The sequence below is a fragment of the Coregonus clupeaformis genome, chromosome 18 (genome assembly GCF_020615455.1).
Source record: "Coregonus clupeaformis isolate EN_2021a chromosome 18, ASM2061545v1, whole genome shotgun sequence".
Taxonomy (NCBI): Eukaryota; Metazoa; Chordata; class Actinopteri; order Salmoniformes; family Salmonidae; genus Coregonus; species Coregonus clupeaformis.
The window spans coordinates 21,929,702-21,955,783 of record NC_059209.1 but is presented as its reverse complement, the minus strand read 5'-3'; the positions used below and the strand labels follow the sequence as shown (position 1 = coordinate 21,955,783).

The window sequence follows — 26,082 nt, the reverse complement described above, 5'->3', positions numbered from 1 at the left end:
CCGCCAGAACAGCTTCAACGCGCTTGGCATAGATTCTACAAGTGTTTGGAACTCTATTGGAGGGATGCGACCCTATTCTTCCATGATAAATTCCATAATTTGGTGTTTTGTTGATGGTGGTGGAAAACGCTGTCTCAGGTGCCGCTCCAGAATCTTCCATAAGTGTTCAATAGGGTTGCGATCTGGTGACTGAGACACACACACACACTTTTAAACCCCCTATGCTCCTTTGAGACCCCTCTTTTAAAGTCACTAACCACATTTCCATGCACAGTTTTTATGCGAGTAAAGTTATACCTTCATGAAAAACAAAATCCCAACAGCTGTGATGGAAACAGGAAGTTTCGGTTCAATTTTATAAATGCCGACACATTTTTTCGTTAAAACATGGTGGTATCTTTCTGTGTCTGTAAAATTAATTATGCGAGAAATGGCAATGGAAAGATCATATCAAAGTAAACTTGGAGTCACGCGATGATATGGCGTTAGGTCGTCCCACTACGACTCAATAAACCATGCAGTTTATTAGGCTACGGATTAAATAAATTATATGATGAGCTTCACAGGGTGGTGAAAGTGCACGGGGATGAGCTAATAAATATCGAGGGTCTTATTCTGGTGACATGATGATTGATACTTGTCTGCCGTTTTGACAACTAAAAATATTAATAATCTCATCATGTAGACTAGCCTACTTGCACGTGCCAAGACCAGAGTAAGCACATTTTCTATTTAACGCAACAGTTTTTGTGACAAAACTATAGGTAGAGTTGAAAATGCAGTGGAAACACATTTAACTTTAAAATTTTATTCGGTACATGAAAACTTAAGCAAAAAAGTACATTTTGTGTGCACTGTCATCACGCACTGATTTTTATATGCAACAAGTCAGTTTGGTGGAAACACACATATTTTCTTTATGCAGATTTTAGAATATTCGCATGAAACTATATCGCCAATTGGATGGAAACCTAGCTACTGAGATCTCTTCTAGCCATGGTAGACAAAATAATGGGCAACTGGGCATTTATATACATGACCCTAAGCATGATGGGATGTTTTAATTGCTTAATTAACTCAGGAACCACACCTGTGTGGAAGCACCTGCGTTCAATATACATTTCCTTTATTTTGGCAGTTTCCTGTACATATAAGTCAGATACTCTCATACGTGAGCTATGCTTGATATAGTTTGCCTAGTACAATGGCAACTCCAAGCTAAATCAGGTACACCTCAAATACTTTCAAGTATTTTATTTATGTATTTGACGTGGGTCTGATATGTTTCAAACCTCATACTGTGCGCTAACCATGATGTGTGTGTATGCTGTTCTGTGGTGTAGTGGCTCCAGAGCTGATGGACCAGGGGGCCAACATGTGGCAGCCCACCCCCAGGAAGTCCTCCTGCTCGTCCTGTACCCAGGTCAGCTTCTCACATGGAGGACCCCCCAACGGGTGCAACCATGAAAGGTCAGAGAAGGACACACACTGCTGGTTACCCAGACATCATCCCTGGCCTTTACTGATCCCACTGACCTGAGAAGGATACGAGATCCACAGACCCAGGTTCAAATACTCTTTGAAATCTTTCAAATACTTTGAGTGTTTGCTTTAGCCTGACTTGGAGTGCCAGGTGGGCGGGGTATGCACTTTCTAGACTTTTCTATTGGTTCCATTGCAATAGGCAAGCTCATTCAAGCACAAATAATTTCAAATAGTATTTGAACCCGGGTTTGTGGATCTCGTATCCTTCTCAGGTCAGTGGGATCGGTAAAGGCTGAAGAACAAACAGCTGAAGGCAGTATCGAGGTTAGATTTGTGTGCTGTTTCCCTCTGCAGAGCCCCTTTGAAGCTGCTGTGTGACCAAATGAAGCATCAGATCATCTCCCGGGCGTTCTACGGCTGTACGTGATTGTGAACACAACTCCTCTATCTTCTGTACCCCTAGATGATTTGCAACGCGTTGCAACGGATTTTAATTTCAAACAGTTCATCAATTAGTCTAGCGTCCAACTATTAATTAGGTGTCAGATGTATGATCGTCTTATTAGATACTTTATCACATAAAATCTCGGAAAGGAGGATCATTTGAAAGCAGTTATGTTTTTGTATTTCAGGGCTAGCTTATTGTCGTCAACTGTCCACTGTACGTACACACCTCTCGGCCCTGGTCAACCACACCATCGTGGCGCCCGATGTGCCCAGTGATGCCTTCACGGGCCTCACCGCCCAGGTGTGGCAGAGGTTCCTTCAGGACTGCACTGTAAGTATCACCATCACATTATTAGCATCATTGCTAACATCATCACAGACACACACTGTGCAGTACCAGCCAGCTCAAACCCCCTGGCGACAAGATGCGCGCGCACACACAGATGCACATACAGACGCACGCACGCACATACACACACTCATCTATATTCACCCGTTAATCATCACATCACTCACACATTCTTACTCACACAACCAAACGTATGCAAGGGTGACTAATGCCCTGCCATTAAGCGTAACAGCAGACATTTTCATGGGAGGGACTCGGTTGACTAATAATCTATCTAGTTCATCCATGTGTGTCCAATCTGTGTTTGTACAGTTCTACTGTGTGTAGTCAATCTGGGCATTTAGCTAAAAGGGCTAGATTATGTATTATACATTATTTAACAGTGAATTAGGACCCCCACTGACATCCAGTGGTACACAACCATTCTGCAGAAGAATTGATGTACTGTAGATAAGCCACTGGCCTCCTTTTTTTGTTATGTGTTCTTGTGAATTGTTTTATGTCAGTGTATATGTAAATGTTAGTGTATTCATGTGTGGGTACGTCATTGTGTGTACTGTACAGTATATTCCGACCTGGGCTCACAAAATATTTGTTAGCTTTCAAATAGTTTAGTGGCGCTTAAATGAGCTCACCTGGCACAATGGAACCAATGGAATAGTCCTAAAAGTGAAACCCGCACTCCAGACAGGCTCGATCAAACTCTCAAAACGAGTAACTTCATGAAAACGACTACTACTGGTATTTCAACCCAAGTCTGTACATACGCCTTTCTATATCTGTGTGTGTTGCGGTTCAATGACTGAGGCCTGTCCCCCTCTGCTCTCCAGGCCTATAAGGAGCAGGAGCTGCTGCGCCTGGTGTACTTCGGCGGTGTTGAACCTTCGCTGCGTAAGGAGGTGTGGCCCTTCCTCCTGGGCCACTACCAGTTTGGCATGTCTGAGTCTGACAGGAAAGAGGTTGGTGTCACCCTTGCCATTAGATATCACCACCAAAACCCCTTGACCTCCATCCCCTGATCCTTGCCCTGTGACACTGTGCAGGTGGATGAGCAGGTGCGGGCGTGCTACGAGCAGACCATGAGCGAGTGGCTGGGCTGCGAGGCCATCGTGCGGCAGCGGGAGAAGGAGCAGCATGCAGCGGCGCTGGCTAAGTGCTTGTCTGTCTCGGCCAGCGTGGATAATCCAAGCCCTGTTCAGAGGATGATGCACCGTGACTCCAGCATCAGTAATGAGGTGACGCACCCACGCCTGTCCACACGCACAGTCTTATGGAACACAGGATACCCGGTAGACCAATATGTTGTCTTGACCAACATGTTAGATCTACAACGCCTCAATAATATGAAAGTACAAAGCATATAGTGAAATGTTAACTTGGGGCACTAATAATATACTGCCTTTACGACAGTTACATATCAATACATACAGGCCTACTGTCAAACGTGTCCACATTAGTATGTTGTGTTGTGCCAGGTTTTACTGACCTGTTTTCTCCCCTGCTGGTTCTCTGGTACTACCCATGCCAGTCCTCCCAGAGCTGCAGCTCAGACAGACAGAGCCTGGCTCGCCTGCAGAGTGGCTCCAGCAGCAGCACCCAGGTACCCCTCATGCACACTGAGATCCTATTAAATACTGTAGCTGAAATGTTACATTTGATTTTGTATGTCATTCTATGCTCTATGCTCACCTAATTAAAAGTATATAATTATTCATAATAACTAACAATACAAATAATAACACACAGGGCTGAATACACACTTGCCTGTATACAGGTGATTCTACAGAAGTTTTGCAAATTACAGTCCCATCCCCAAAAACGTAGGACATTTATTTACATCATGATATGTTCTAATTCAATCCAAGGCAATAATAAACATATTGTTAAATTAATATAGTACAAAGGCATTGTTTACACACCTATATCTATTGAGAGGTAGTTGTCCCAAACCCTGACTCCTAAACTTCATGTTTGAAAATAAAGCAATTAATGATTTGAGTTATATTATTACATTGAAATATACGGATCTAATTAGTCGTTTTGTTTATTTTTAAACCGCTTTCTCAAAAAAGTCTGTCCCACCTTTTGATGTCACCACATTAAAACTTTAAAATAAATGTGCCTTAAGCCACACCCCTACAGGTATCACCAGGTGATGGGATTGCACCCCTCTCCAGCATGGCGAATAGTCTGTCTGCAATCATTATGGAGAAAATGAGTGAGCAAGTTGGTAAATCTTCATGTCTTTTTACGACGTGTCACTACTGAACATCTAATGTATCAAGAAATATAAGAAGTACGGATTTGTGACTAAAATATGTTTGCTGGGATGTACATCCATCCAAATGAAAGATAGCCAGCCATATGTTAACTATGGAGATTCTTTAAAATACAAAATAAGTCAAGATTGTCCAAACTTAAATGGTCACAACCGAAACAATTGAAACCATAGCGATATAGAGGTTTCATCTTTGTATCTGTGCCATTATGGCGTCTGTGACGGCACGGGCAGCGCCATAGAGGCTATCTCCATTTTAAAGTTGCATGCGCCATGCTCTACCAACTGAGCTACAGAGGACCACCATGTGGGTAGTGGACAAGTGCACGTCTTCAGGAAAAGGTATAGAGTATTGAAATGCATAGCCAGCAGGGGGGCTTCAACCCTCCAAGAGCCCAAACATTGACATCTATTTGGCCAAAACCTAGACGTCTATAATGTGCTCTACCGTACTGTTCTATACTGTACTCAAGTTTACTCTACTTGAGTTTCTTACAATTGAAGAAAGGGCCCATGGACTCTTGATTTCTTGGTCTTGAGACATAACATAAATAAATTCAGTCTTTAATTTGTCATTTGTCTCAACTCACTGGGTCTGGATCTTGGGACCAATGTCCTGGTATAAATCTTGATCTTAGCCTGGATATTACCTTAGTCTTTGGTTTACAAACCATAGGCAACCCAATTTGAAGAAGACAATGCTCTCTGATCATTGGCTGATCACTCCCAACCCATAGGAATCCCCACCCATTGGTCTACTTTTAAATGGTAGAAGCCCTCAATTGCAATGTCTATACTAAAATGAGTTATATCCATCTAGAGTCCTCCATTTATCTCTATGATTTACACTTGACACCAAAATGCCTGTTATGCTGCCAAAATAAAGATTGCTAAAGTAATAATTTAAACGTCTACAGTGAGGGAAAAAAGTATTTGATCCCATGCTGATTTTGTACATTTGCCCACTGACAAAGAAATGATCAGTCTATAATTTTAATGGTAGGTTTATTTGAACAGTGAGAGACAGAATAACAACAAATAAATCCAGAAAAACGCATGTCAAAAATGTTATAAATGGATTTGCATTTTAATGAGGGAAATAAGTATTTGACCCCTCTGCAAAACATTACTTAGTACTTGGTGGTAAAACCCTTGTTGGCAATCAGAGGTCAGACGTTTCTTGTAGTTGGCCACCAGGTTTGCACACATCTCAGGAGGGATTTTGTCCCACTCCTCTTTGCAGATATTCTCCAAGTCACTAAGGTTTCGAGGCTGACGTTTGCCAACTCGAACCTTCAGCTCCCTCCACAGATTTTCTATGGGATTAAGGTCTGGAGACTGGCTAGGCCACTCCAGGACCTTAATGTGCTGCTTCTTGAGCCACTCCTTTGTTGCCTTGGCCGTGTGTTTTGGGTCATTGTCATGCTGGAATACCCATCCACGACCCATTTTCAATGCCCTGGCTGAGGGAAGGAGGTTCTCACCCAAGATTTGACGGTACATGGCCCCATCCATCATCCCTTTGATGCGGTGAAGTTGTCCTGTCCCCTTAGCAGAAAAACACCCCCAAAGCATAATGTTTCCACCTCCATGTTTGACGTGGGGATGGTGTTCTTGGGGTCATAGGCAGCATTCCTCCTCCTCCAAACACGGCGAGTTGAGTTGATGCCAAAGAGCTCGATTTTGGTCTCATCTGATCACAACACTTTCACCCAGTTCTCCTCTGAATCATTCAGATGTTCATTGGCAAACTTCAGACGGGCATGTATATGTGCTTTCTTGAGCAGGGGGACCTTGCGGGCGCTGCAGGATTTCAGTCCTTCGCGGCGTGGTGTGTTACCAATTGTTTTCTTGGTGACTATGGTCCCAGCTGCCTTGAGATCATTGACAAGATCCTCCCGTGTAGTTCTGGGCTGATTCTTCACCATTCTCATGATCATTGCAACTCCACGAGGTGAGAAAATGTGAGATATTGCATGGAGCCCCAGGCCGAGGGAGATTGACAGTTCTTTTGTGTTTCTTCCATTTGCGAGTAATTGCACCAACTGTTGTCACCTTCTCACCAAGCTGCTTGGCGATGGTCTTGTAGCCCATTCCAGCCTTGTGTAGGTCTACAATCTTGTCCCTGACATCCTTGGAGAGCTCTTTGGTCTTGGCCATGGTGGAGAGTTTGGAATCTGATTGATTGATTGCTTCTGTGGACAGGTGTCTTTTATACAGGTAACAATCTGAGATTAGGAGCACTCCCTTTAAGAGTGTGCTCCTAATCTCAACTCGTTACCTGTATAAAAGACACCTGGGAGCCAGAAATCTTTCTGATTAAGAGAGGGTAAAATACTTATTTCCCTCATTAAAATGCAAATCAATTTATAACATTTTTGACATGCGTTTTTCTGGATTTGTTTGTTGTTATTCTGTCTCTCACTGTTCAAATAAACCTACCATTAAAATTAGACTGATCATTTCTTTGTCAGTGGGCAAACGTACAAAATCAGCAGGGGATCAAAAACTTTTTTCCCTCACTGTAACAACATCATTAATTAGATGCGTAAGTAATTCAATCAATTAACAAGTTTCAGATTCATACAATCAACAGAGAACAATGGAGATTATATTTCTCTAAATTCAATTAAAAAAATCTAGTTAAATCATGTTATTACTTTTTTGTTAATTTGGTATGCAAATAACATTTTATAAAATGTATCTGTAATAAAAAATAATCACTACTGTGCATGGTTCTCCCTTTAGTGCAACTGTTTTACTATGTTTCGGTAGTGACAAATGTAGTGGGGTGATAAGGAATTCGGGTAAATATTTCAAATATGCAATACAAACAAAGTGTGTGACTAATATATACTCAATGTTGGAAGACTTATGAAAAATAGGATACACATTTCATTTTTTTCCAACCCCCTATTTGCACCACTTCTGTAGAATGACCCATACACAAAAGCTGCTTAGTCCCACGGTACTGAAAAGTGAACTGTAGAACGATGTCCTGAGCTTACCCATGATGGTGTACAACGATTATGGTCTAGCAATCACTATTTTTAATGGAAATATGTTGGATTATGGCTTCAAGATCAAATTCTAAGAGTGCCTCCAAAAGCTAGAAATCGTTCCATGACACACGATACGTTGCATTTTTTATAAAATACAATCGTTCCATTTTTGTAATTCATACCAAAAACACCTTTCATATTAGAATTATAATATTCCTATTGTTTCAAACCTATTGAATTAATCTAGTCCAGGGTTTCCCAAACTCAGTCCTCAGGACCCCAAGGGATGCATGTTTTGGTCTTTGCCCTAGCACTACATTCAAATAATTAACTAATCATCAAGCTTTGATCAGCTGTGTAGTGAATCAGCTGTGTAGTGTTAGGGCAAAAACCAAAACGTGCACAGAGTTTGGGAATGGTGCGTTTTGGAAAATGTTTAAAAACATTATGGGGAAGGGTAAATATGCTGGAATTCCAGTGTTGGTAGAAACAAATGTCACCAACAAGTAATGAAAAGGAAAGAAAAGGCTAACGTCCTAGGTGGTGCATTTGCAGGTGAGAGTAAGAGGAGACGTAGGGAAAGGTTAAAGGAGAATGGAGATGTTTAAAGGAAAAAGGGGAGTCAGGAGAAGCTATGGATGCAGAGTTTTCTATGTATGAGATGACAAGGGTGTTGGTGGGATGCGGGCGGACTGCTCCTGGAGAAGATAGGGTGTGTTACGTGATGTTTAAGCATGCACCGAACAGTGTGTTGGAAGCAGTGTAAGGTTGTATAATAAGGTGCTGGGTGGAAACGTGTGGTGGTGTTGCCGTTTGTAAAACCAGGTAAAGATCCTGCGAGGGTGGGCAGTTATAGGCCTATCGGGTTGACATCCAATATGTGTACGTTAATGGAAAATATTATAGTGAGTAGGATGATGTATTGCTTGGAAGTTAGGAGTTTGTTGAGCGTAGCACAGAGTGGGTTCAGGAGAGGGATGTCTGCCATGGATGCTCTGGTGACAGTTAGTACAGAGATAGCCAAGGACCTGACTATAAAAGAGGTGATGAGTGTTGTGTATCTTGACATTGAGCAAGCTTACGATACCATGTGGAGGGATGGGTTGTTGATCAAGTTGAGTGCATTGGGGGACGTCTGTATAACTGGATCATGGACTTCCTGTTCGATCGGGTCATACGGTTGAGGGTGGGGTCAGAATTGTCAATGTGGTTTGAAGTGGACAATGGTACTCCTCAGGGAAGTGTGGTTAGTCCGGTGTCGTTCACCCTGATGATAGATTATATATTTAAAAAGGTGGGACAGGGAGTGGGTGTGGCCTTGAATGCTGATGATGGGGCTGTATGGAAGAGAGGTAGGAATGTGAAATGTGATGAGGAAGAAGCAAGAAGCTGTGGGAGTTGTGGAAGATTGGTCTCTAACATGGGGATTTAGGATGTCTGTGACCAAGTCCTGCTTTATGGTGTTTTCTAGGAGGAAGGTCAAAAGATGTTAGGCTGCAAATATACGTTCAGGATATAGGTAGGGTGTCTGAGTTTAAATATTTAGGTATGTGGTTTGATGAGAGGCTTACGTGGAAGAGACATGTTGAGTATATTGAAATTAAGTGTAGGAAGGTGCTGAACCTCATGAGGGCAGTGGAAGGATATGATTGGGGGTTGGATAGACAAACACTTGTGTATGTATCAGGCATTGATCAGGTCATCTTTGGATTATGGGTGCTTTGTATATGGATCGGCAACCAAAACGGTACTACAGCATCTGGATAGGATACAGTCAACGGCCTGAGATTGTGTGTGGGTGCCTTCAGGACGACACCTGTTGAGGTATTGTAGGTGGATAGTGGGGAAGTGCCAGTGAGGATAAAGCGGGACAAACTTGCATTAGCATACTGGGCGAGGTTGAAAGGGAGTTCAGAAGGACATCCTGCGGTCATGGCAAATGGGGAATGTTGGGAGCGAGGAGTGGGTAAGCAGAAGGCGTACGGGTGGACAATTGGCCAGAAGGTGGTAGAATATGGACTAGGGTAGAGCGAGATGGGGCTGGCAATTGCATTGGGGAATGTTCCTCCGTGGTTGTTTCCGAAACCAAGTGTAGCTGTGGATATGATTGAGGGTAGGCGAGAATTGGGTGAGGACGTGAGATGGGGTGTGGAGATATATATTACACACTACCGGTCAAAAGTTTTAGAACACCTACTTATTCAAGGGTTTTTCTTTAATTTTTACTATTTTCTATATTGTAGAATAATAGTGAAGACATCAAAACTATGAAATAACACACATGTAGTAACCAAAAATGTGTTAAACAATTCAAATTATATTTTATATTTGAGATTCTTCAAATAGCCACCCTTTGCTTTGATGACAGCTTTGCACACTCTTGGCATTCTCTCAACCAGCTTCACCTGGAATGCTTTTCCAACAGTCTTGAAGGAGTTCCCACATAAGCTGAGCACTTGTTGGCTGCTTTTCCTTCACTCTGCGGTCCGACTCAGCCCAAGCCATCTCAATTTGGTTGAGGTCGGGGGATTGTGGAGGCCAGGTCATCTGATGCAGCACTCCATCACTCACTTTCTTGGTTAAATAGCCCTTACACAGCCTGGAGGTGTGTTGGGTCATTGTCCTGTTGAAAAACAAATGATAGTCCCACTAAGCTTAAACCAGATGGGGTGGCGTATCGCTGCAGAATGCTGTGGTAGCCATGCTGGTTAAGTGTGCCTTGAATTCTAAATAAATCACAGACAGTGTGTCTAGGGCTCTATTTCACTTTCTTAGAGCAACAGGACTAATGAAGAATTTAATAAGGTAGGCTGTGACTGGCCTCACACTCCAGTACAGTAGGTGGCGGTGTATGCACCTTAAGTTGGATGCAATCCACCAACCCAATCTTGAAGAAGAGTTTGGGAAACGCTGCTCTAGTCTTTTACAGTTATATTGTTATATGTGTAAAGTGATCTTTTAGCTTTTTTGAACCAAAGTTCCTCAACCCCACACTCTCTGTCCTGCTAGTTCTTCAGTTCACATCCTCCCATCCCTTCGCCTAGACTAGCCTGCTTCCCTTTGGCTTGTTCTTTTAGGTGTTTGAGTCCGTGGAGGAGGTGGATCAGATTGAGACCGAGCCCAAGAGCGAAGAGGCCAAGCAGGTGCCCAAGATCCCCAATGGAGGAGCCCTGCCCAACGGGACCAGCTCCCCAGACTCGGGGCACCCCTCCTCTCGCAACTTCTCAGTCACCTCAGGCCTGTCAGAACGCTCTCTGAGCACAGAGGACAGCACTGCACCTGACACCACCCCTAAAAACACCACCAGCACTCCTCCACAGTTGGCCCCAGCCCCACAGAGCCCAGTCATAGCCCATGAGGAAGAGTTGGAGGCAGATAGCCCAAACATCCAACCCCAGGCCCTGCAGGAGGAGAGGGACCTCCAGGCCATGGACCCACCAGAGAAGGAGGAAAAAGAGAAGGAAGAGAGTGCGACCGAAGTGACCCAAGAGACTGAGGGCAACGAGACAGAAGTGCCAGATATAGAAATAGACAAAAAGACAGTGACAAGGGGTGACAAGGCAACAGACGCAGGTGTGTTAGAGAGCCAGAAAATAGAGGAAGAAAATACTTCCGTGACTGAAACTGCCGAGACAGAAGAGGTAAGGACCTCTGAAAGGGAGGACATTGAGTTACCGAAAGCAGAAGTGGATGCTGTAGAAGAAACAGTGGAGTCCGAAACAGATGAGTTCAAAACAATGGATGCTAAAGAGCCTGAGACAGAAGTGGTGAAAATGTTGGATGGAGAGCCAGCCATGCTAGCAGACACAGAGGAGATGCAGTCACTGGAAACATTGAAAACTCGAGAGTCAAGAGAAACAGAGGACGAAGGATCAGAACCAGAATCTGTAGATCCAGAAGAGAATGAAACAAACCATAGAGAGCCAAAAGAGGAGAAGTCATTGATATCAACGGTGACTGCAGAAGCAATGGAGGACAAGACATCAGAACTGGAGGATGAGCGAACTTCAGAGGCTGGAGAAACAAAGAGTGCTGAAACATCGGAAGTAAAGGAAGCCGTAGAGAATACTATGGAAAATACAGAAACTGAGAAAGAAGTAGGAGCCAATCAGACTTTAAAATCTGAGGTAGCCGAAACAAAGGTGGTTAAGACGGTGTCACACAAAGAAGTTGCAGAGGCAAAAGTGGAGGACATTACAAAATCTAAGGAAGTGGGAAAAAGAGAGGAGGAGGAGATCATACCATCTGAGGCCGAGCTCCCAGAGACCGAGAAGAATACAAGCCCCGTAGCAGAGACCAGGTTGGCAAGGGCAATGGAAGCATTTGGTTGCACCACCCAGAGTGAGGAGGCTCTGGCCACCACAGAATCTGACGAGTCTCCTTCAGCCATTGAGATGGAGGAGATCTCCTTGGCAAAAGTCTCCATGGCCCCACTGTGGGACAGGAAGGGTCCGTGCGACAGTTCCGGGGTCGGGGCTGCTCTCTCTGAGGGCTCAGTCCCCCATCTGGAGCTCCGACTGGAGGAGGAGGAACAGTGCAAGCCCAGCCCAGAGGGCACAGAGTCCAACTTGTCTGAGGAGCCTGAGATGGAGAGCATTTTCCCACAATTTGACTCCCTGGCCGTGGGCAGAGAGCTGAAAAACGAGGCCATCTCTCCAGTGTCATCCATCGGAACCACCTATTCTGTAGGCACTTGGCATTTTATTTTCTGAATATATTCTTCCCGAATAATCAAGATTTATTTAGGTTTTTGGTTTTACAGTTCCGAGTAAGTTATGCTTTAACATTTGTGTGTGGGGGGGTGTTGCGCCTTTTGTTGCAGCAGGAGCTTTTAGACATGTACACGATGAACCTGCACCGCATTGAGAAGGATGTCCAGCGATGTGACAGAAACTACTGGTATTTTACCCCTGCCAACCTGGAGAAACTGCGCAACATCATGTGCAGGTAAAATAAAAACAGTCATTCATGTTTCTCTAGTGCTCTTTTGCAGAAAGGTTTGGAAATAATCTTGACTCATTATGTTATGTGTGGAGCTCAATGTCAAATGGAAAATAGGAAGAATAAACGAGTTACACATGACTTCTCTTCTCAGCTATATCTGGCAGCACCTGGAGATTGGCTATGTGCAGGGCATGTGTGACCTGCTGGCTCCCCTCCTTGTCATTCTGGATGATGGTGAGTTAACGCTGATGAGTCAAGGCTGTGACTGTGTGTGTTCCCCCGTCACTCTCCTCCTTGGTAGTTGTGATATGGATTCTGCGATGGCAGCAAAATGTGTCAACCTTCAAGATTACTTTACCTTTTGAAATTTGATTTGATCAGTCCTTTGTTTAACACACATATACAGATGTAGGATCTTTATTTGATCACTCTTTTGTTGCTGAGAATTTTCCTGCACTGCAGGAAATGCTGATGAGCTTTGTGATTTACATAAATTCACTGAAAACCCACACTAACACACGTTTATATTAACGGTATTGCACTTCATGTAGCCTACTTTAGGCCAGCTAATAGCCTAACCACCGATCAACCAACGTAATGGACTAAACGTTAAAATCCCATTACTACAGGATTATTTTGCTGTGGCAAAAAGTCAAATTAAGATTCTACATAAGCTTAGTCAAATGACAGTCTGTCAATGAGACTCATCATAGATTATCACTATATCATACGGCAGTATTGGAATGTAAAGGAGGAGTACAATGAATATAATCTTATGAAACAGGACAGGGATATTGTTGTGCTTCAGGGAGGACAACAGAAATGGCGATGAAGCGGGCCGCTCAACATTTATCTGTCTTTCATCAATCTCTCTCCCGGTCTTTCCTCATCTCTCCCTGTCGGTCTTTTTTTCTCTCTCTCTCACGCTCTCTCACACTCACTCACTCTCAGAGGCCATGGCCTTCAGCTGTTTCACTGAGCTCATGAAGCGGATGAATCAGAACTTCCCCCACGGCGGGGCCATGGACACTCACTTTTCCAACATGCGCTCTCTCATCCAGGTGAGGCCACAGAGGCACTTTAACTTCTATATATACATATATACAGTGCCTTCGGAAAGTATTCAGATACCTTTACTTTTTCCATATTTTGTTACGTTACAGCCTTATTCTAAAATTGATTAAATCGTTTTCCCCCCTCAATCTACACACAATACCCCATAATGATGAAGCAAAAACAGGTTTTTAGAAATCTTTGCTAATTTCTAAAAACAATTCAACAGAAATACCTTATTTACATAAGTATTGACCCTTTACTCAGTACTTTGTTGAAGCACCTTTGGCAGTGATTACAGCCTTGAGTCTTCTTGGGTATGACGCTACAAGCTTGGCACACCTGTATTTGGGGAGTTTCTCCCATTCTTCTCTGCAGATCCTCTCAAGCTCTGTCAGGTTGGATGGGGAGCGTTGCTGCACATCTATTTTCAGGTCTCTCCAGGGATGTCTGGGCTCTGGCTGGTCCACTCAAGGACATTAAGAGACTTGTCCCGAAGCCACTCCTGTGTTGTCTTGGCTGTGTGCTTAGGGTCGTTGTCCTGTTGGAAGGTGAACCTTCGCCCCAGTCTGAGGTCCTGAGAGCTCTGAAGTAGGTTTTCATCAAGGATCTCTCTGTACTTTGCCCCGTTCATCTTTCCCTCGATCCTGACTAGTCTCCCAGTCCCTGCCGCTGAAAAACATCCCCACAGCATGATGCTGCCACCACCATGCTTCACCGTAGGGATGGTGCAAGGTTTCCTCCAGACGTGACGCTTGGCATTCAGGCCAAAGAGTTCAATCTTGGTTTCATCAGACCAGAGAATCATGTTTCTCATGGTCTGAGAGTCCTTTAGGTGCCTTTTGGCAAATTCCAAGCAGGCTGTCATGTGCCTTTTACTGAGGAGTGGCTTCAGTCTGGCCACTCTACCATAAAGGTCTGATTTGGTGGAGTGCTGCAGAGATGGTTGTCCTTCTGGAAGGTTCTCCCATCTCCACAGAGGAACTCTGGAGCTCTGCCAGAGTGACCATCGGGTTCTTGGTCACCTCCCTGACCAAGGCCCTTCTCCCCCGATTGCTCAGTTGGGCCGGGCGGACAGCTCTAGGAAGAGTCTTGGTGGTTCCAAACTTCTTCCATTTAAGAATGATGGAGGCCACTGTGTTCTTGGGGACCTTCAATGCTGAAAAAAAAGGTACCTTTCCCCAGATCTGTGCTTCGACACAATCCTGTCTCGGAGCTCTACGGACAATTCCTTTAACCTCATGGCCTGGTTTTTGCTCTGACATGCACTGTCAACTGTGAGGCCTTATCTAGACTGGTGTGTGCCTTTCCAAATCATGTCCAATCAATTGAATTGACCACAGGTGGACTCCAATCAAGTTGTAGAAACATCTCAAGGATGATCAATGGAAACAAGATGCACCTGAGCTCAATTTCGAGTCTGATAGCAAAGGGTCTGAATACTTAGGTATTTCTGTTTTTTATTTTTAATACAATTGCAAAAATATCTAAAAACCTGTTTTCTTTGTTATTATGGGGTATTGTGAGTAAATTGATGAGGCAAAAAGTTTATTCAATCCATTTTAGAATAAGGCTGTAACGTAACAATGTGGAAAAAGGGAAGGGGTCTGAATACTTTCTGAATACACGGTACAAAAGTATGTGGACACACCTTCAAATTAGTGGATTTGGCTATTTCAGCCACACCCGTTGCTGACAGGTGTATAAAATCGAGCACACAGCCATGTAATCTCCATAGACAAACATTGGCAATAGAATGGCCTTACTGAAGAGCTCAGTGACTTTCAACGTGGCACCGTCATAGGATGCCACCTTTCCAACAAGTCAGTTTGTAAAATGTCTGCCCTGCTAGAGTTGCCCCGGTGAACTGTAAGTGCTGTTATTGTGGTTTGGAGCATACAATGACATTCTAGACGTATCTGTACTTCCAACTTTGTGGCAACAGTTTGGGGAAGGCCCTTTCCGGTTTCAGCATGACAATGCCCCCATGCACAAGGCGAGGTCCATACAGAAATTGTTTGTCGAGATCTGTGTGGAAGAACTTGACTGGCCTGCACAGAGCCCTGACCTCCCTTTGGGATGAATTGGAACGCCGACTGTGAACCAGGCCAAATCGCCCAACATCAGTGCCCGACCTCACTAAAGCTCTTGTGGCTGAATGGAAGCAAGTCCCAGCAGCAATGGTACAACATCTAGTGGAAAGCTTTCCCAGAAGAATGTAGGCTGTTGCAGCAGCAAAGGGGGGACCAACTCCATATTAATGCCCATGATTTTAGAATGTTCGACGAGCAGGTGTCCACATACCTTTTGTCATGTTGTGTATATATTGGCATGCATCCAGTTGTTGTCATGAAAAGTAGGATACAGTGAATATAACACATCCAACTTTATGTTCTCCACTAACCTCTCCCTCCTCTCTTCCCCGACCCTTTTCCTCTACTCAACCAAACCCATCTCTCTTCCTTCAACTGTCTGTGTGCCCTCTCTCCTCCTACTCCTGCCTACCCCTCTGTAGATCCTGGATTCTGAGCTATTTGAGCTAATGCACCAGAATGGCGACTACACCCACTTCTACTTCTGCTACCGATGGTTCCTCCTAGACTTAAAGCGTGGTAATGACATCCTGCTGTTAGGGGATTTTATACCGTAGCAAATACCAATTAAACTTAGGGGAGAGTGTTTTCATACCGTCAACTAAATGTCAAACAGCAAAGAAGAAGGCTAACAAGACCTAGTTCTAATGAGCCGTTTCCATATGAAGGATATGGCAGGCAGTAAGATCACTCAGGAAAAACAGGCCAACATGGGTAACTAAAGGGCCCTGCCTTGGTTGGGTAACTGATTCAGGGCCGGCCCTAGCCTTTTGGGGGTCCTAAGCAAGATTTGGTGGCGGGCCCCCCCACCTCGCGGGCAAAACACTTTAGTTGCCCCCCTTTTGACTGCAGAGAGACAGTTAGTTTTCTGCAATTCTACACATTTTGCCATGGGGTTTAGTAAATTTTTCAGTTTCAAAGCTAATTACAGTGGGGAAAAAAAGTATTTAGTCAGCCACCAATTGTGCAAGTTCTCCCACTTAAAAAGATGAGAGAGGCCTGTAATTTTCATCATAGGCACATGTCAACTATGACAGACAAATTGAGGAAAAAAAATCCAGAAAATCACATTGTAGGATTTTTTATGAATTTATTTGCAAATTATGGTGGAAAACAAGTATTTGGTCACCTACAAACAAGCAAGATTTCTGGCTCTCACAGACCTGTAACTTCTTCTTTAAGAGGCTCCTCTGTCCTCCACTCGTTACCTGTATTAATGGCACCTGTTTGAACTTGTTATCAGTATAAAAGACACCTGTCCACAACCTCAAACAGTCACACTCCAAACTCCACTATGGCCAAGACCAAAGAGCTGTCAAAGGACACCAGAAACAAAATTGTAGACCTGCACCAGGCTGGGAAGACTGAATCTGCAATAGGTAAGCAGCTTGGTTTGAAGATATCATCTGTGGGAGCAATTATTAGGAAATGGAAGACATACAAGACCACTGATAATCTCCCTCGATCTGGGGCTCCACGCAAGATCTCACCCCGTGGGGTCAAAATGATCACAAGAACGGTGAGCAAAAATCCCAGAACCACACGGGGGGACCTAGTGAATGACCTGCAGAGAGCTGGGACCAAAGTAACAAAGCCTACCATCAGTAACACACTACGCCGCCAGGGACTCAAATCCTGCAGTGCAAGACGTGTCCCCCTGCTTAAGCCAGTACATGTCCAGGCCCATCTGAAGTTTGCTAGAGTGCATTTGGATGATCCAGAAGAGGATTGGGAGAATGTCATATGATCAGATGAAACCAAAATAGAACTTTTTGGTAAAAACTCAACTCGTCGTGTTGGAGGACAAAGAAAGCTGAGTTGCATCCAAAGAACACCATACCTACTGTGAAGCATGGGGGTGGAAACATCATGCTTTGGGGCTGTTTTTCTGCAAAGGGACCAGGACGACTGATCCGTGTAAAGGAAAGAATGAATGGGGCCATGTATCATGAGATTTTGAGTGAAAACCTCCTTCCATCAGCAAGGGCATTGAAGATGAAACGTGGCTGGGTCTTTCAGCATGACAATGATCCCAAACACACCGCCCGGGCAACAAAGAAGTGGCTTCGTAAGAAGCATTTCAAGGTCCTGGAGTGGCCTAGCCAGTCTCCAGATCTCAACCCCATAGAAAATCTTTGGAGGGAGTTGAAAGTCTGTGTTGCCCAGCGACAGCCCCAAAACATCACTGCTCTAGAGGAGATCTGCATGGAGGAATGGGCCAAAATACCAGCAACAGTGTGTGAAAACCTTGTGAAGACTTACAGAAAACGTTTGACCTGTGTCATTGCCAACAAAGGGTATATAACAAAGTATTGAGAAACTTTTGTTATTGACCAAATACTTATTTTCCACCATAATTTGCAAATAAATTCATAAAAAATCCTACAATGTGATTTTCTGGATTTTTTTTCCTCATTTTGTCTGTCATAGTTGACGTGTACCTATGATGAAAATTACAGGCCTCTCTCATCTTTTTAAGTGGGAGAACTTGCACAATTGGTGGCTGACTAAATACTTTTTTCCCCCACTGTAGCTGAAATTCTTCACATTTTGCCATGACTTATTCCATTTTAATATGCCATACCCCAACCACACCTGACTTCTGCATCCCCTGTACCTTTTTCTTTCTCAGAGCTGGTGTATGACGATGTGTTTGCGGTGTGGGAAACCATCTGGGCAGCGAAGCACGCCTCCTCTGGCCACTTTGTCCTCTTCATCGCGCTGGCACTGGTTGAGGTCTACCGGGACATCATTCTGGAGAACAACATGGACTTCACCGACATCATTAAGTTTTTCAACGGTACACTTTCTAACATTGAATCAACATTCATTCAATTGTTTGTGGAGCATTAGAGGTCTGGAGTCTTTCTTCATACAGTTGCGCTAGTTTAAAAGTTACCCTTCACCCGCAACGCAGGTGGTTAAGAAAATCTAACTTAAATTGAGCTTGCTGCCACAGTGATCTCTACACAGTGTGACGCTAACACATTTTTTAAATAAATGTAGATATAACTTTATAGTCCCAAGCTCTCAAAATATGTATTTACACAGATTTTTTCCCATGCTCTTGGACATACGATAAGTATGTGCATACACAGCAAATTTGCAAGTGTTAAATCTCTGTGTTAAGGTAAAAAGTGTTTTGACTGTTATACCCGAGTGTTGATTCTAGTGGGGTTAACACCAGTAGGACTGAAATTGACACCACATGCGGTGAATAAATGTTATTTGAATCACAGTGCAATCAACACTGCATGTTGTTGTTACTCAACTGTGTTAAAGTCATTTCCGTTAAATCTATGAGTGAAAAAGACGTGGGCAGGGCCTCATTATCATTCTTCCCAGAATGCTTTGTTGCAGGTATTTTTTTAGTTTTATAGTTTGTTTTAATATCTATGTTTCTGTATGCTCATTGATTGATGAATTGCTCTTATACTATACAAAGATAAATAACTTACATTTTTCTAAACCAATCCAATCTGTAAGGGGTTGGATTTATTGCACCTGTTACTGAAATGGGTGTTCCAGTTTAGGTGGTTTAGGTAGTCTTGTTTATCAAGTCCTTCACCATAGCAGTCATTCTGAGTGCAGGTTGTTGGTGATAAAATATTCAAATTGTTGGATATCCTCCCTCTGGCTGGATTCCAATAGGAATTACTAATCACTTCACAAACCAGTTTATTGTGACTTGCAGGTCTAATGTGGCCCCATGGGCCAAGATTTTCAGACCACAATGTTGGGGATAACTAGGCCATAACTAAAGGCCTTATGAAATGTATAATATATGGTCATAAAGGGTTTACTTTTAATTCAAACACATTCACTTAGGCAGTCACTTGGTTAAGGCTTCAGGACTAGTTATTGAATGCAACAACCATGCCTCTGTCACTAACAAACAGAGTCATAGGTGGATATCTCTCACATTCACTTGAAAGGCATGCTGGGAAATATGCAAATAAGGCTTTACAACCTACAATGTTAAAACAACCCCCCAATATACTGTAACACTACATTTTACCTAAAACAAAAAAACGTGTAATGGCATCTAATAAAGTGTTAATTTAAATCGGAATTTACAACACCCAGGGTTTTAGGGACCAACACAAGTGTTAGTTTGTGAACACTTTGAAAAGTGTTAGTTTAGCACTATTTCAGTGGGTCACTAGGGGTGTAAAGGTAGGCCTACACGTATTCCCATTCAGTACGGGGTCTTCGGTTCGGTCCGCACTGTGAACCAGAATGAGTACATTAAAAAATATATAATTCAAAATAAAAACACTAGGCCTATAGGCTATGCATGCCTATGCTGCGTTGTTGGCCTATGCCACGAATGGAACAATGAACCAGACATTTCACTGGATGTACTGTATAAATGTGAAGTATCCAGTTGGCGTTTCCACTCACTACCAAATATGGTGATGAGAGGAAGCCTAGTGGCCGGCAGTGGGAGAAGGAGCCAGATGGATTTGGGCCGAACTTCTGTTAATTTTCTCATGATGAAACATTTGATCTCCATACAGTTTTCTGTTTCCAAAACTAGACTCTGTAACAGAGTGGACTGCATTTTGTAGACTTTACCCTTTGCCAAAGTTTCAAAAAAATTGCGTTGTTTAGGAGTGCAAGGGCGAATTCTGTTATTGCACAAGTGCACTTCACAGAGTAGGCGTTCCCTAACGGAAATATGATCTCACTAACTCATGCTTGGCTCTGCCCATCTTCTTGTTTGTTATGCCCACTATGATTAATTTGCTCCCATTTGAATCTATCTTGGGTTAGTTATAAAAAAAATATTTGCCTGTCTCTTGAGTAAATCTGAGCTATTCCATTAAAACAACCACAGCCTATGCGCGCATTGTAATCAAAATTCAAATCTTAAATTGGCCATTTCAAACTGTCCTTTTGTGAGGCGCAACCGGGAACTAGTTCTGTACGATTGCGAATGATGGGGTCAATAAACCAGAATTGGAGCATCGTCCATCATCATTTTAAATCTCCAGTTTGGGAAAATGTTGGCTTCCCAGTAGATTACAACGGCGAGAGAGTTGTGGATAAAACGTTAACAGTATGTCGCCACGCTCAACGAGAATAACCTATGCAGCTGCCAATACCTCAAATATGGTTTACACATTTACACCGACATATTCCCAGTATACCAGAACAAGACAGAAACGCGAAGAAACAACACAACATCGCCTCCCCTCTGCATTCAAGCAGCCCTTGGCAGCTGACAGGGCCAAAGAAATTACAAGCGCGATAGGTAGGCTATGTTTATATTTTTTTACAGTCTTTGGTTTATATCTGCGGATATGCGCCCATTCTCGGTGGTTGAGAATAGGGGGTTTCAGCACCTCGTGAAAGTGCCCGAGCAAAGTTACGAATTTCCCTCTTGTACTCATTTCAGCAAACGGGTGTACCCGCTCTATATATGCAAACCAAAGCTGAAGTTTTCAATGAATTGGCCAATGCACCCTGTATTGTGCTTACTTAACAATGACAGCCAGGGTTGCCAGGTCAAACAAAAATGTATAGCCCGATGACCACTCAAAACCCACCCAAAAGGCCTGAAAACGAGGCCAATTTTTTTTCCATAAGAGAGGAGTTGCCATAATCCTGGATGCTGATTGGTTAAAACCCCATTCCAGTCGGTGTCTATTCAACAAGTCATCACCAGCTAAAACTATGATGTTGAAATGCCTATTTACTCTGTTCCATCTCACTGCGCAATCCACTGTCTCATCAGCCCAGCCAGGCAATTTGTAAACTTGATCTCCACTGTAAAAAGCATCTAGACATTATCTCCCATTTATTTTAGACTAACATTTGGTTTTCAACAGCGGAGATTTGTATAAATCTTGCTGTCTGTCTCTCCGACATTTGCAACATTGTTTCAATATTGAAATTCGATCTCCAGCTGTCGGGACGAGACAGACAGCTTTTCTCAGCCAGTCGAAATCATGAATCAGCTGGCATAATTTTTATGGATATATACAAAGGAATGTTAATAGAAAACAGGTAAAACTAAACGAAATGCAGCTAGTTTGCAGTCTGTCCAGCTTCAGTTTGAAGTGATTGTGTTAGATGTGTTGTTGGCTAGCTCCTCTGAACAACAGTGTCCTGATGAGAGAGGACATTTTCCATGCCAGGTGAAATCGTGCATCATTAGCTCATTGTTATGGATGTATCCAAATAATTGTCAGCTTAAACAAACGCAAATGCAGCTACTTTGCTGTTATTCTGGCTGCACTGTTTGATGTGACTGCAAGTTAGCTGTAGTTGGCTAGCTAGCAAGCAAGGGATAGGAACGTTGCCAGCCAGTATGGCAATGGAACATTTAGAACGAACCATAGATGCAGAACAAAAATACTTAACTGGGTCGCGTATCGGGCAACCGAACCAATAGAACAAACGACCACCCGGCTTTGGGTAGCAACCTTTAGATTTGTGTTGGAACTGTAGCTCATGGAAGGGTGAAATAGTATGAGTAAATTCATCAAAATAATGTTTTTTATGAAAATATGTAAATTATTATTTGAATATGTTGATAACTCATTGTATAAAAGTGATAATGCCAGAGAAGCCGGTGTTTGGAGGATATATTGGCACGGTTTGCCAGCCCTTGACTTTGTCTCAAGCCTAACAACACCCGTGCCAATATATCCTCCAAACACCGGCTTCTCTGGCATTATCACTTAAATATACCACGGCTAAGGGCTGTTCTTAAGCATGACGCAACACGTAGTGCCTGGATACAGCTGTTAGCCGTGGTATATTGGCCATATACCACAAACCCCCGGGAAGCCTTATTGCTATTATAAACTGGTTACCAACGTAATTAGTATTTTTTTGTCATACCCGTGGTATATGGTCTGATATACCACGGCTTTCAGCATTCAAGGCTCGAACGAGGTTTGCGAATGTGCAGAACTATAATAAATCCAACAGGAGAGTTTTGAGTTATGAAAGTTGGACAGAGGCTTGGACGAAGATTTTAAAAAAACTATGTGCCAGATGTTAAGACCACAAACCATTATAAATGGCCCATTTGCGAGATTGACATGTCATTTCAATAGGCATAGACTACAGACCAGTGGTGGTCGGTGCCGTTTAAATGATGCGTGGCCTTATTTCTATTACAGCATATTGGATGACTGTCATTCATATTCCATTCACACAGCTCAATGTAACAGTGATAGGTTTAGGCTACTACATGATGCTCGAAATGTCCCTGTACCCATCATGAGGTTGCTACAACCTAGCCTATGAATGAAAGTTTACAACGTAGTTGCACAGGTCGAGAGAATTGAGTAATCAAGGTGACAGTGACACATTCAATAACGCCTTGCACACGCTTTCCTGCATCTAGCTGATCTAGGATGTAATCATTAATCCAACAGTTGCAAATGAGAGTTTCTATTGGACAAATTCAGCTATGTTTATCCCCATTTCGTTTACCTTTTCCCTTCGCTTGTGCACTTAAGTGCACAACAAATTAGCTATCTGTGACCAGGCAAAAAAATATTTCCAAGCCAAACCTTCAAATCATGACTTCTAACTTTCATTGACTTGCTTCCATTCAGCCACGAGCATTAGTGAGGGTGGGCACTGATGTTGGGCGATTTGGCCTGGCTCGCAGTCTGCGTTCCAATTCATCCCAAAGGTGTACGATGGGGTTGAGGTCAGGGCTCTGTGCAGGCCAGTCATGTTCTTCCACACCGATCTCGACAAACCATTTCTGTATGGACCTCACTTTGTGCATGGGGGCATTGTCATGCTGAAACAGCAAAGGGCCTGCCCCAAACTGTTGCCACAAAGTTGGAAGCACAGAATCGTCTAGAATGTCATTGTATGAGAACTTGAGAACTTGTTCTCAACTGGCCTACCTGGTTAAATAAAGGTGAAATAAATAAAATAAAATAAAATGTATGCTGTAGCGTTAAGATTTCCCTTCACTGGAACTAAGGGGCCTATCCCGAACCATGAAAATCAGCTCCACACCATTATTCCTCCTCCACCAAACTTTACAGTTGGCACTATGCATTCGGGCAGGTAGCGTTCTCCTGGCATCCGCAAACCCAGATTAGTCCGTTGGACTGCCAGATGGTGATTCATCACTCCAGAGAACGCGTTTCCACTGCTCCAGATTTTTACGCACTTCAGCACACGGTGATCCCGTTCCGTGAGCTTGTGTGGCCTACCACTTCGCGAGTGAGCCGTTGTTGCTCCTAGACCTTTCCACTTTGATAACTTCCAATTTAATTAACTAAACATGACCATTAATAATAGCATAATAACATAATGCTACAAAACAATCAACTGAAGTTATAGACTATTAAATTGGTTTGCCAGCTCCAGGTAGGCTACACAAGTGAAACAAATATATTTGCAATATATATTCCAGTGATAGTCATTTCAACATATTTATTGTATCAAATGGTAGGCTACAATAGCATATAAATGAATAGGATACTTGATGGCCAACAGATACAAATGTATCATTCTCCACATTTTAATGTCAGTTTCATTGAGGACTTTTCCACATTTTTAAAAAGAACCACGTGAGGCAGTTCCAAAACTTCAATTTCAAATTTCCATTCATGCAGCCCCCGAGACTCAAGAACTGAGAATGCATAAAACACATAGCTTGATACCATTTTTCTTTAAGCAAAGTCAACATTAGAATGCCGTTTAAACCACCTCCGATCATGTGCGCCCAAAGTCGTTTTACACTGCTTAGTGTCTACTAAGTGCGCGCGTGCTGCTCCCTCTCCTCTCGCTCAAGTGACTCAGCCAATAGCAGTAGTGCTTTCTCAACACACACATACACACGGCCCTCCCCACAACTCACTCACTCAGCAACAGCATGCCTCACTCCCTGACAGTCAACAGCAGGTGAAATGGAAATATATATTTTTAAGGAGAAATGCCATGGCGGCCGCGGTGCAACTTAGAAATAGGCCAAAAACCCGCAACCAAAAAACAATGCATGCGCGACATCGTTTTCAAAGTAGCCCAATTTGGCCGGAAAACTGCGACCATGGCAACACTGGTGACAGCCCATCACTTTACCCCAGAGTGGGAAATGTACCGCGCTACAGACACGTCCCCTTTATGAGTCTCAAGTGCGCATCTGGCACTGAAGGAGGCAGTGTCATAGTGCTTTCGTAACCAAGATGGAAGTGGGAATTCCTCAAAAGAATAGTTGACCGGCCTCTAAATGGTACATCACTGGGGCCAAGCTTCCTGCCATCCAGGACCTCTATACCAGGCGGTGTCAGAGGAAAGCCCTCAAAATTGTCAAAGACTCCAGCCACCCTAGTCATAGACTGTTCTCTCTGCTACCGCACGGCAAGCGGTACCGGAGTGCCAAGTCTAGGTCCAAAAGACTTCTCAACAGCTTCTACCCCAAGCCATAAGACTCCTGAACAGCTAATCATGGCTACCCCCCCACCCCATCCTTTTACGCTGCTGCTACTCTGTTAATTATTTATGCATAGTCACTTTAACTCTGCCCACATGTACATATTACTTCAACTACCTCAACTAGTCGGTGCCCCCCGCACATTGACTCTGCACGGTACCCCCTGTATATATAGCCTCCCTACTGTTATTTTATTTTACTTCTGCTCTTTTTTTCTCAACACTTTTTTTGTTGTTGTTTTATTTTTACTTTTTAGTTAAAAATAAATGCACTGTTGGTTAAGGGCTGTAAGTAAGCATTTCACTGTAATGTCTGCACCTGTTGTATTCGGCGCATGTGGCCAATACAATTTGATTTGATAATTACTAGTGAGAAAACTCGTCTATCATCCTGAGCTCCCACATGGTAACCTCTGACGTCACCTACTAAGGAAATGGCCTCTATAACAGCATTATCGGCAGTTACGTCCTCTGTAGCTCAGCTGGTAGAGCACGGCGCTTATAACGTCAGGGTAGTGGGTTCGATTCCCGGGACCACTCATACACAAAAATGTATGCACGCATGACTAAGTCGCTTTGGATAAAAGCGTCTGCTAAATGGCTTATTATTATTATTATTATTATTATTATTAAATGCAACAACAAAACATTTTGTAAAAAGCAATCCATTCATGTGTTTTTTTAAACTATAATTTGTTTACGATCATGATAGCAGGCACTAATCCAGGCACTTGTCATCTCCCGTCTGGACTACTGCAACTCGCTGTTGGCTGGCCTCCCTGCCTGTGCCATTAAACCCCTACAACTCATCCAGAATGCCGCAGCCCGTCTGGTGTTCAACCTTCCCAAGTTCTCTCACGTCACCCCCCTCCTCCGCACACTCCACTGGCTTCCAGTTGAAGCTCGCATCCGCTACAAGACCATGGTGCTTGCCTATGGAGCAGTGAGGGGAACGGCACCTCTGTACCTTCAGGCTCTGATCAGTCCCTACACCCAAACGAGGGCATTGCGCTC

At 43.4% G+C, this 26,082-nt stretch overlaps 1 protein-coding gene across 2 annotated transcripts in view; it reads left to right on the top strand.

Annotated features, from left to right (window-relative positions):
- Positions 1 to 26,082, top strand: part of LOC121550252 (small G protein signaling modulator 1-like) — a 101,432-nt gene that overhangs the window by 74,003 nt on the left and 1,347 nt on the right. Inside the window, exons 13-24 of one of the 2 annotated variants that reach the window (XM_045226801.1) lie at positions 1,344 to 1,470; positions 1,840 to 1,904; positions 2,118 to 2,263; positions 3,112 to 3,240; positions 3,325 to 3,516; positions 3,810 to 3,881; positions 10,639 to 12,246; positions 12,387 to 12,508; positions 12,657 to 12,739; positions 13,457 to 13,566; positions 16,074 to 16,170; positions 18,284 to 18,451. In XM_045226801.1, coding sequence (XP_045082736.1) covers positions 1,344 to 1,470; positions 1,840 to 1,904; positions 2,118 to 2,263; positions 3,112 to 3,240; positions 3,325 to 3,516; positions 3,810 to 3,881; positions 10,639 to 12,246; positions 12,387 to 12,508; positions 12,657 to 12,739; positions 13,457 to 13,566; positions 16,074 to 16,170; positions 18,284 to 18,451 — 2,919 coding nt within the window. Of the gene's footprint in view, positions 1 to 1,343; positions 1,471 to 1,839; positions 1,905 to 2,117; positions 2,264 to 3,111; positions 3,241 to 3,324; positions 3,517 to 3,809; positions 3,882 to 10,638; positions 12,247 to 12,383; positions 12,509 to 12,656; positions 12,740 to 13,456; positions 13,567 to 16,073; positions 16,171 to 18,283; positions 18,452 to 26,082 lie in introns of both variants that reach the window. The other variant, XM_041862429.2, reaches the window with a different exon arrangement.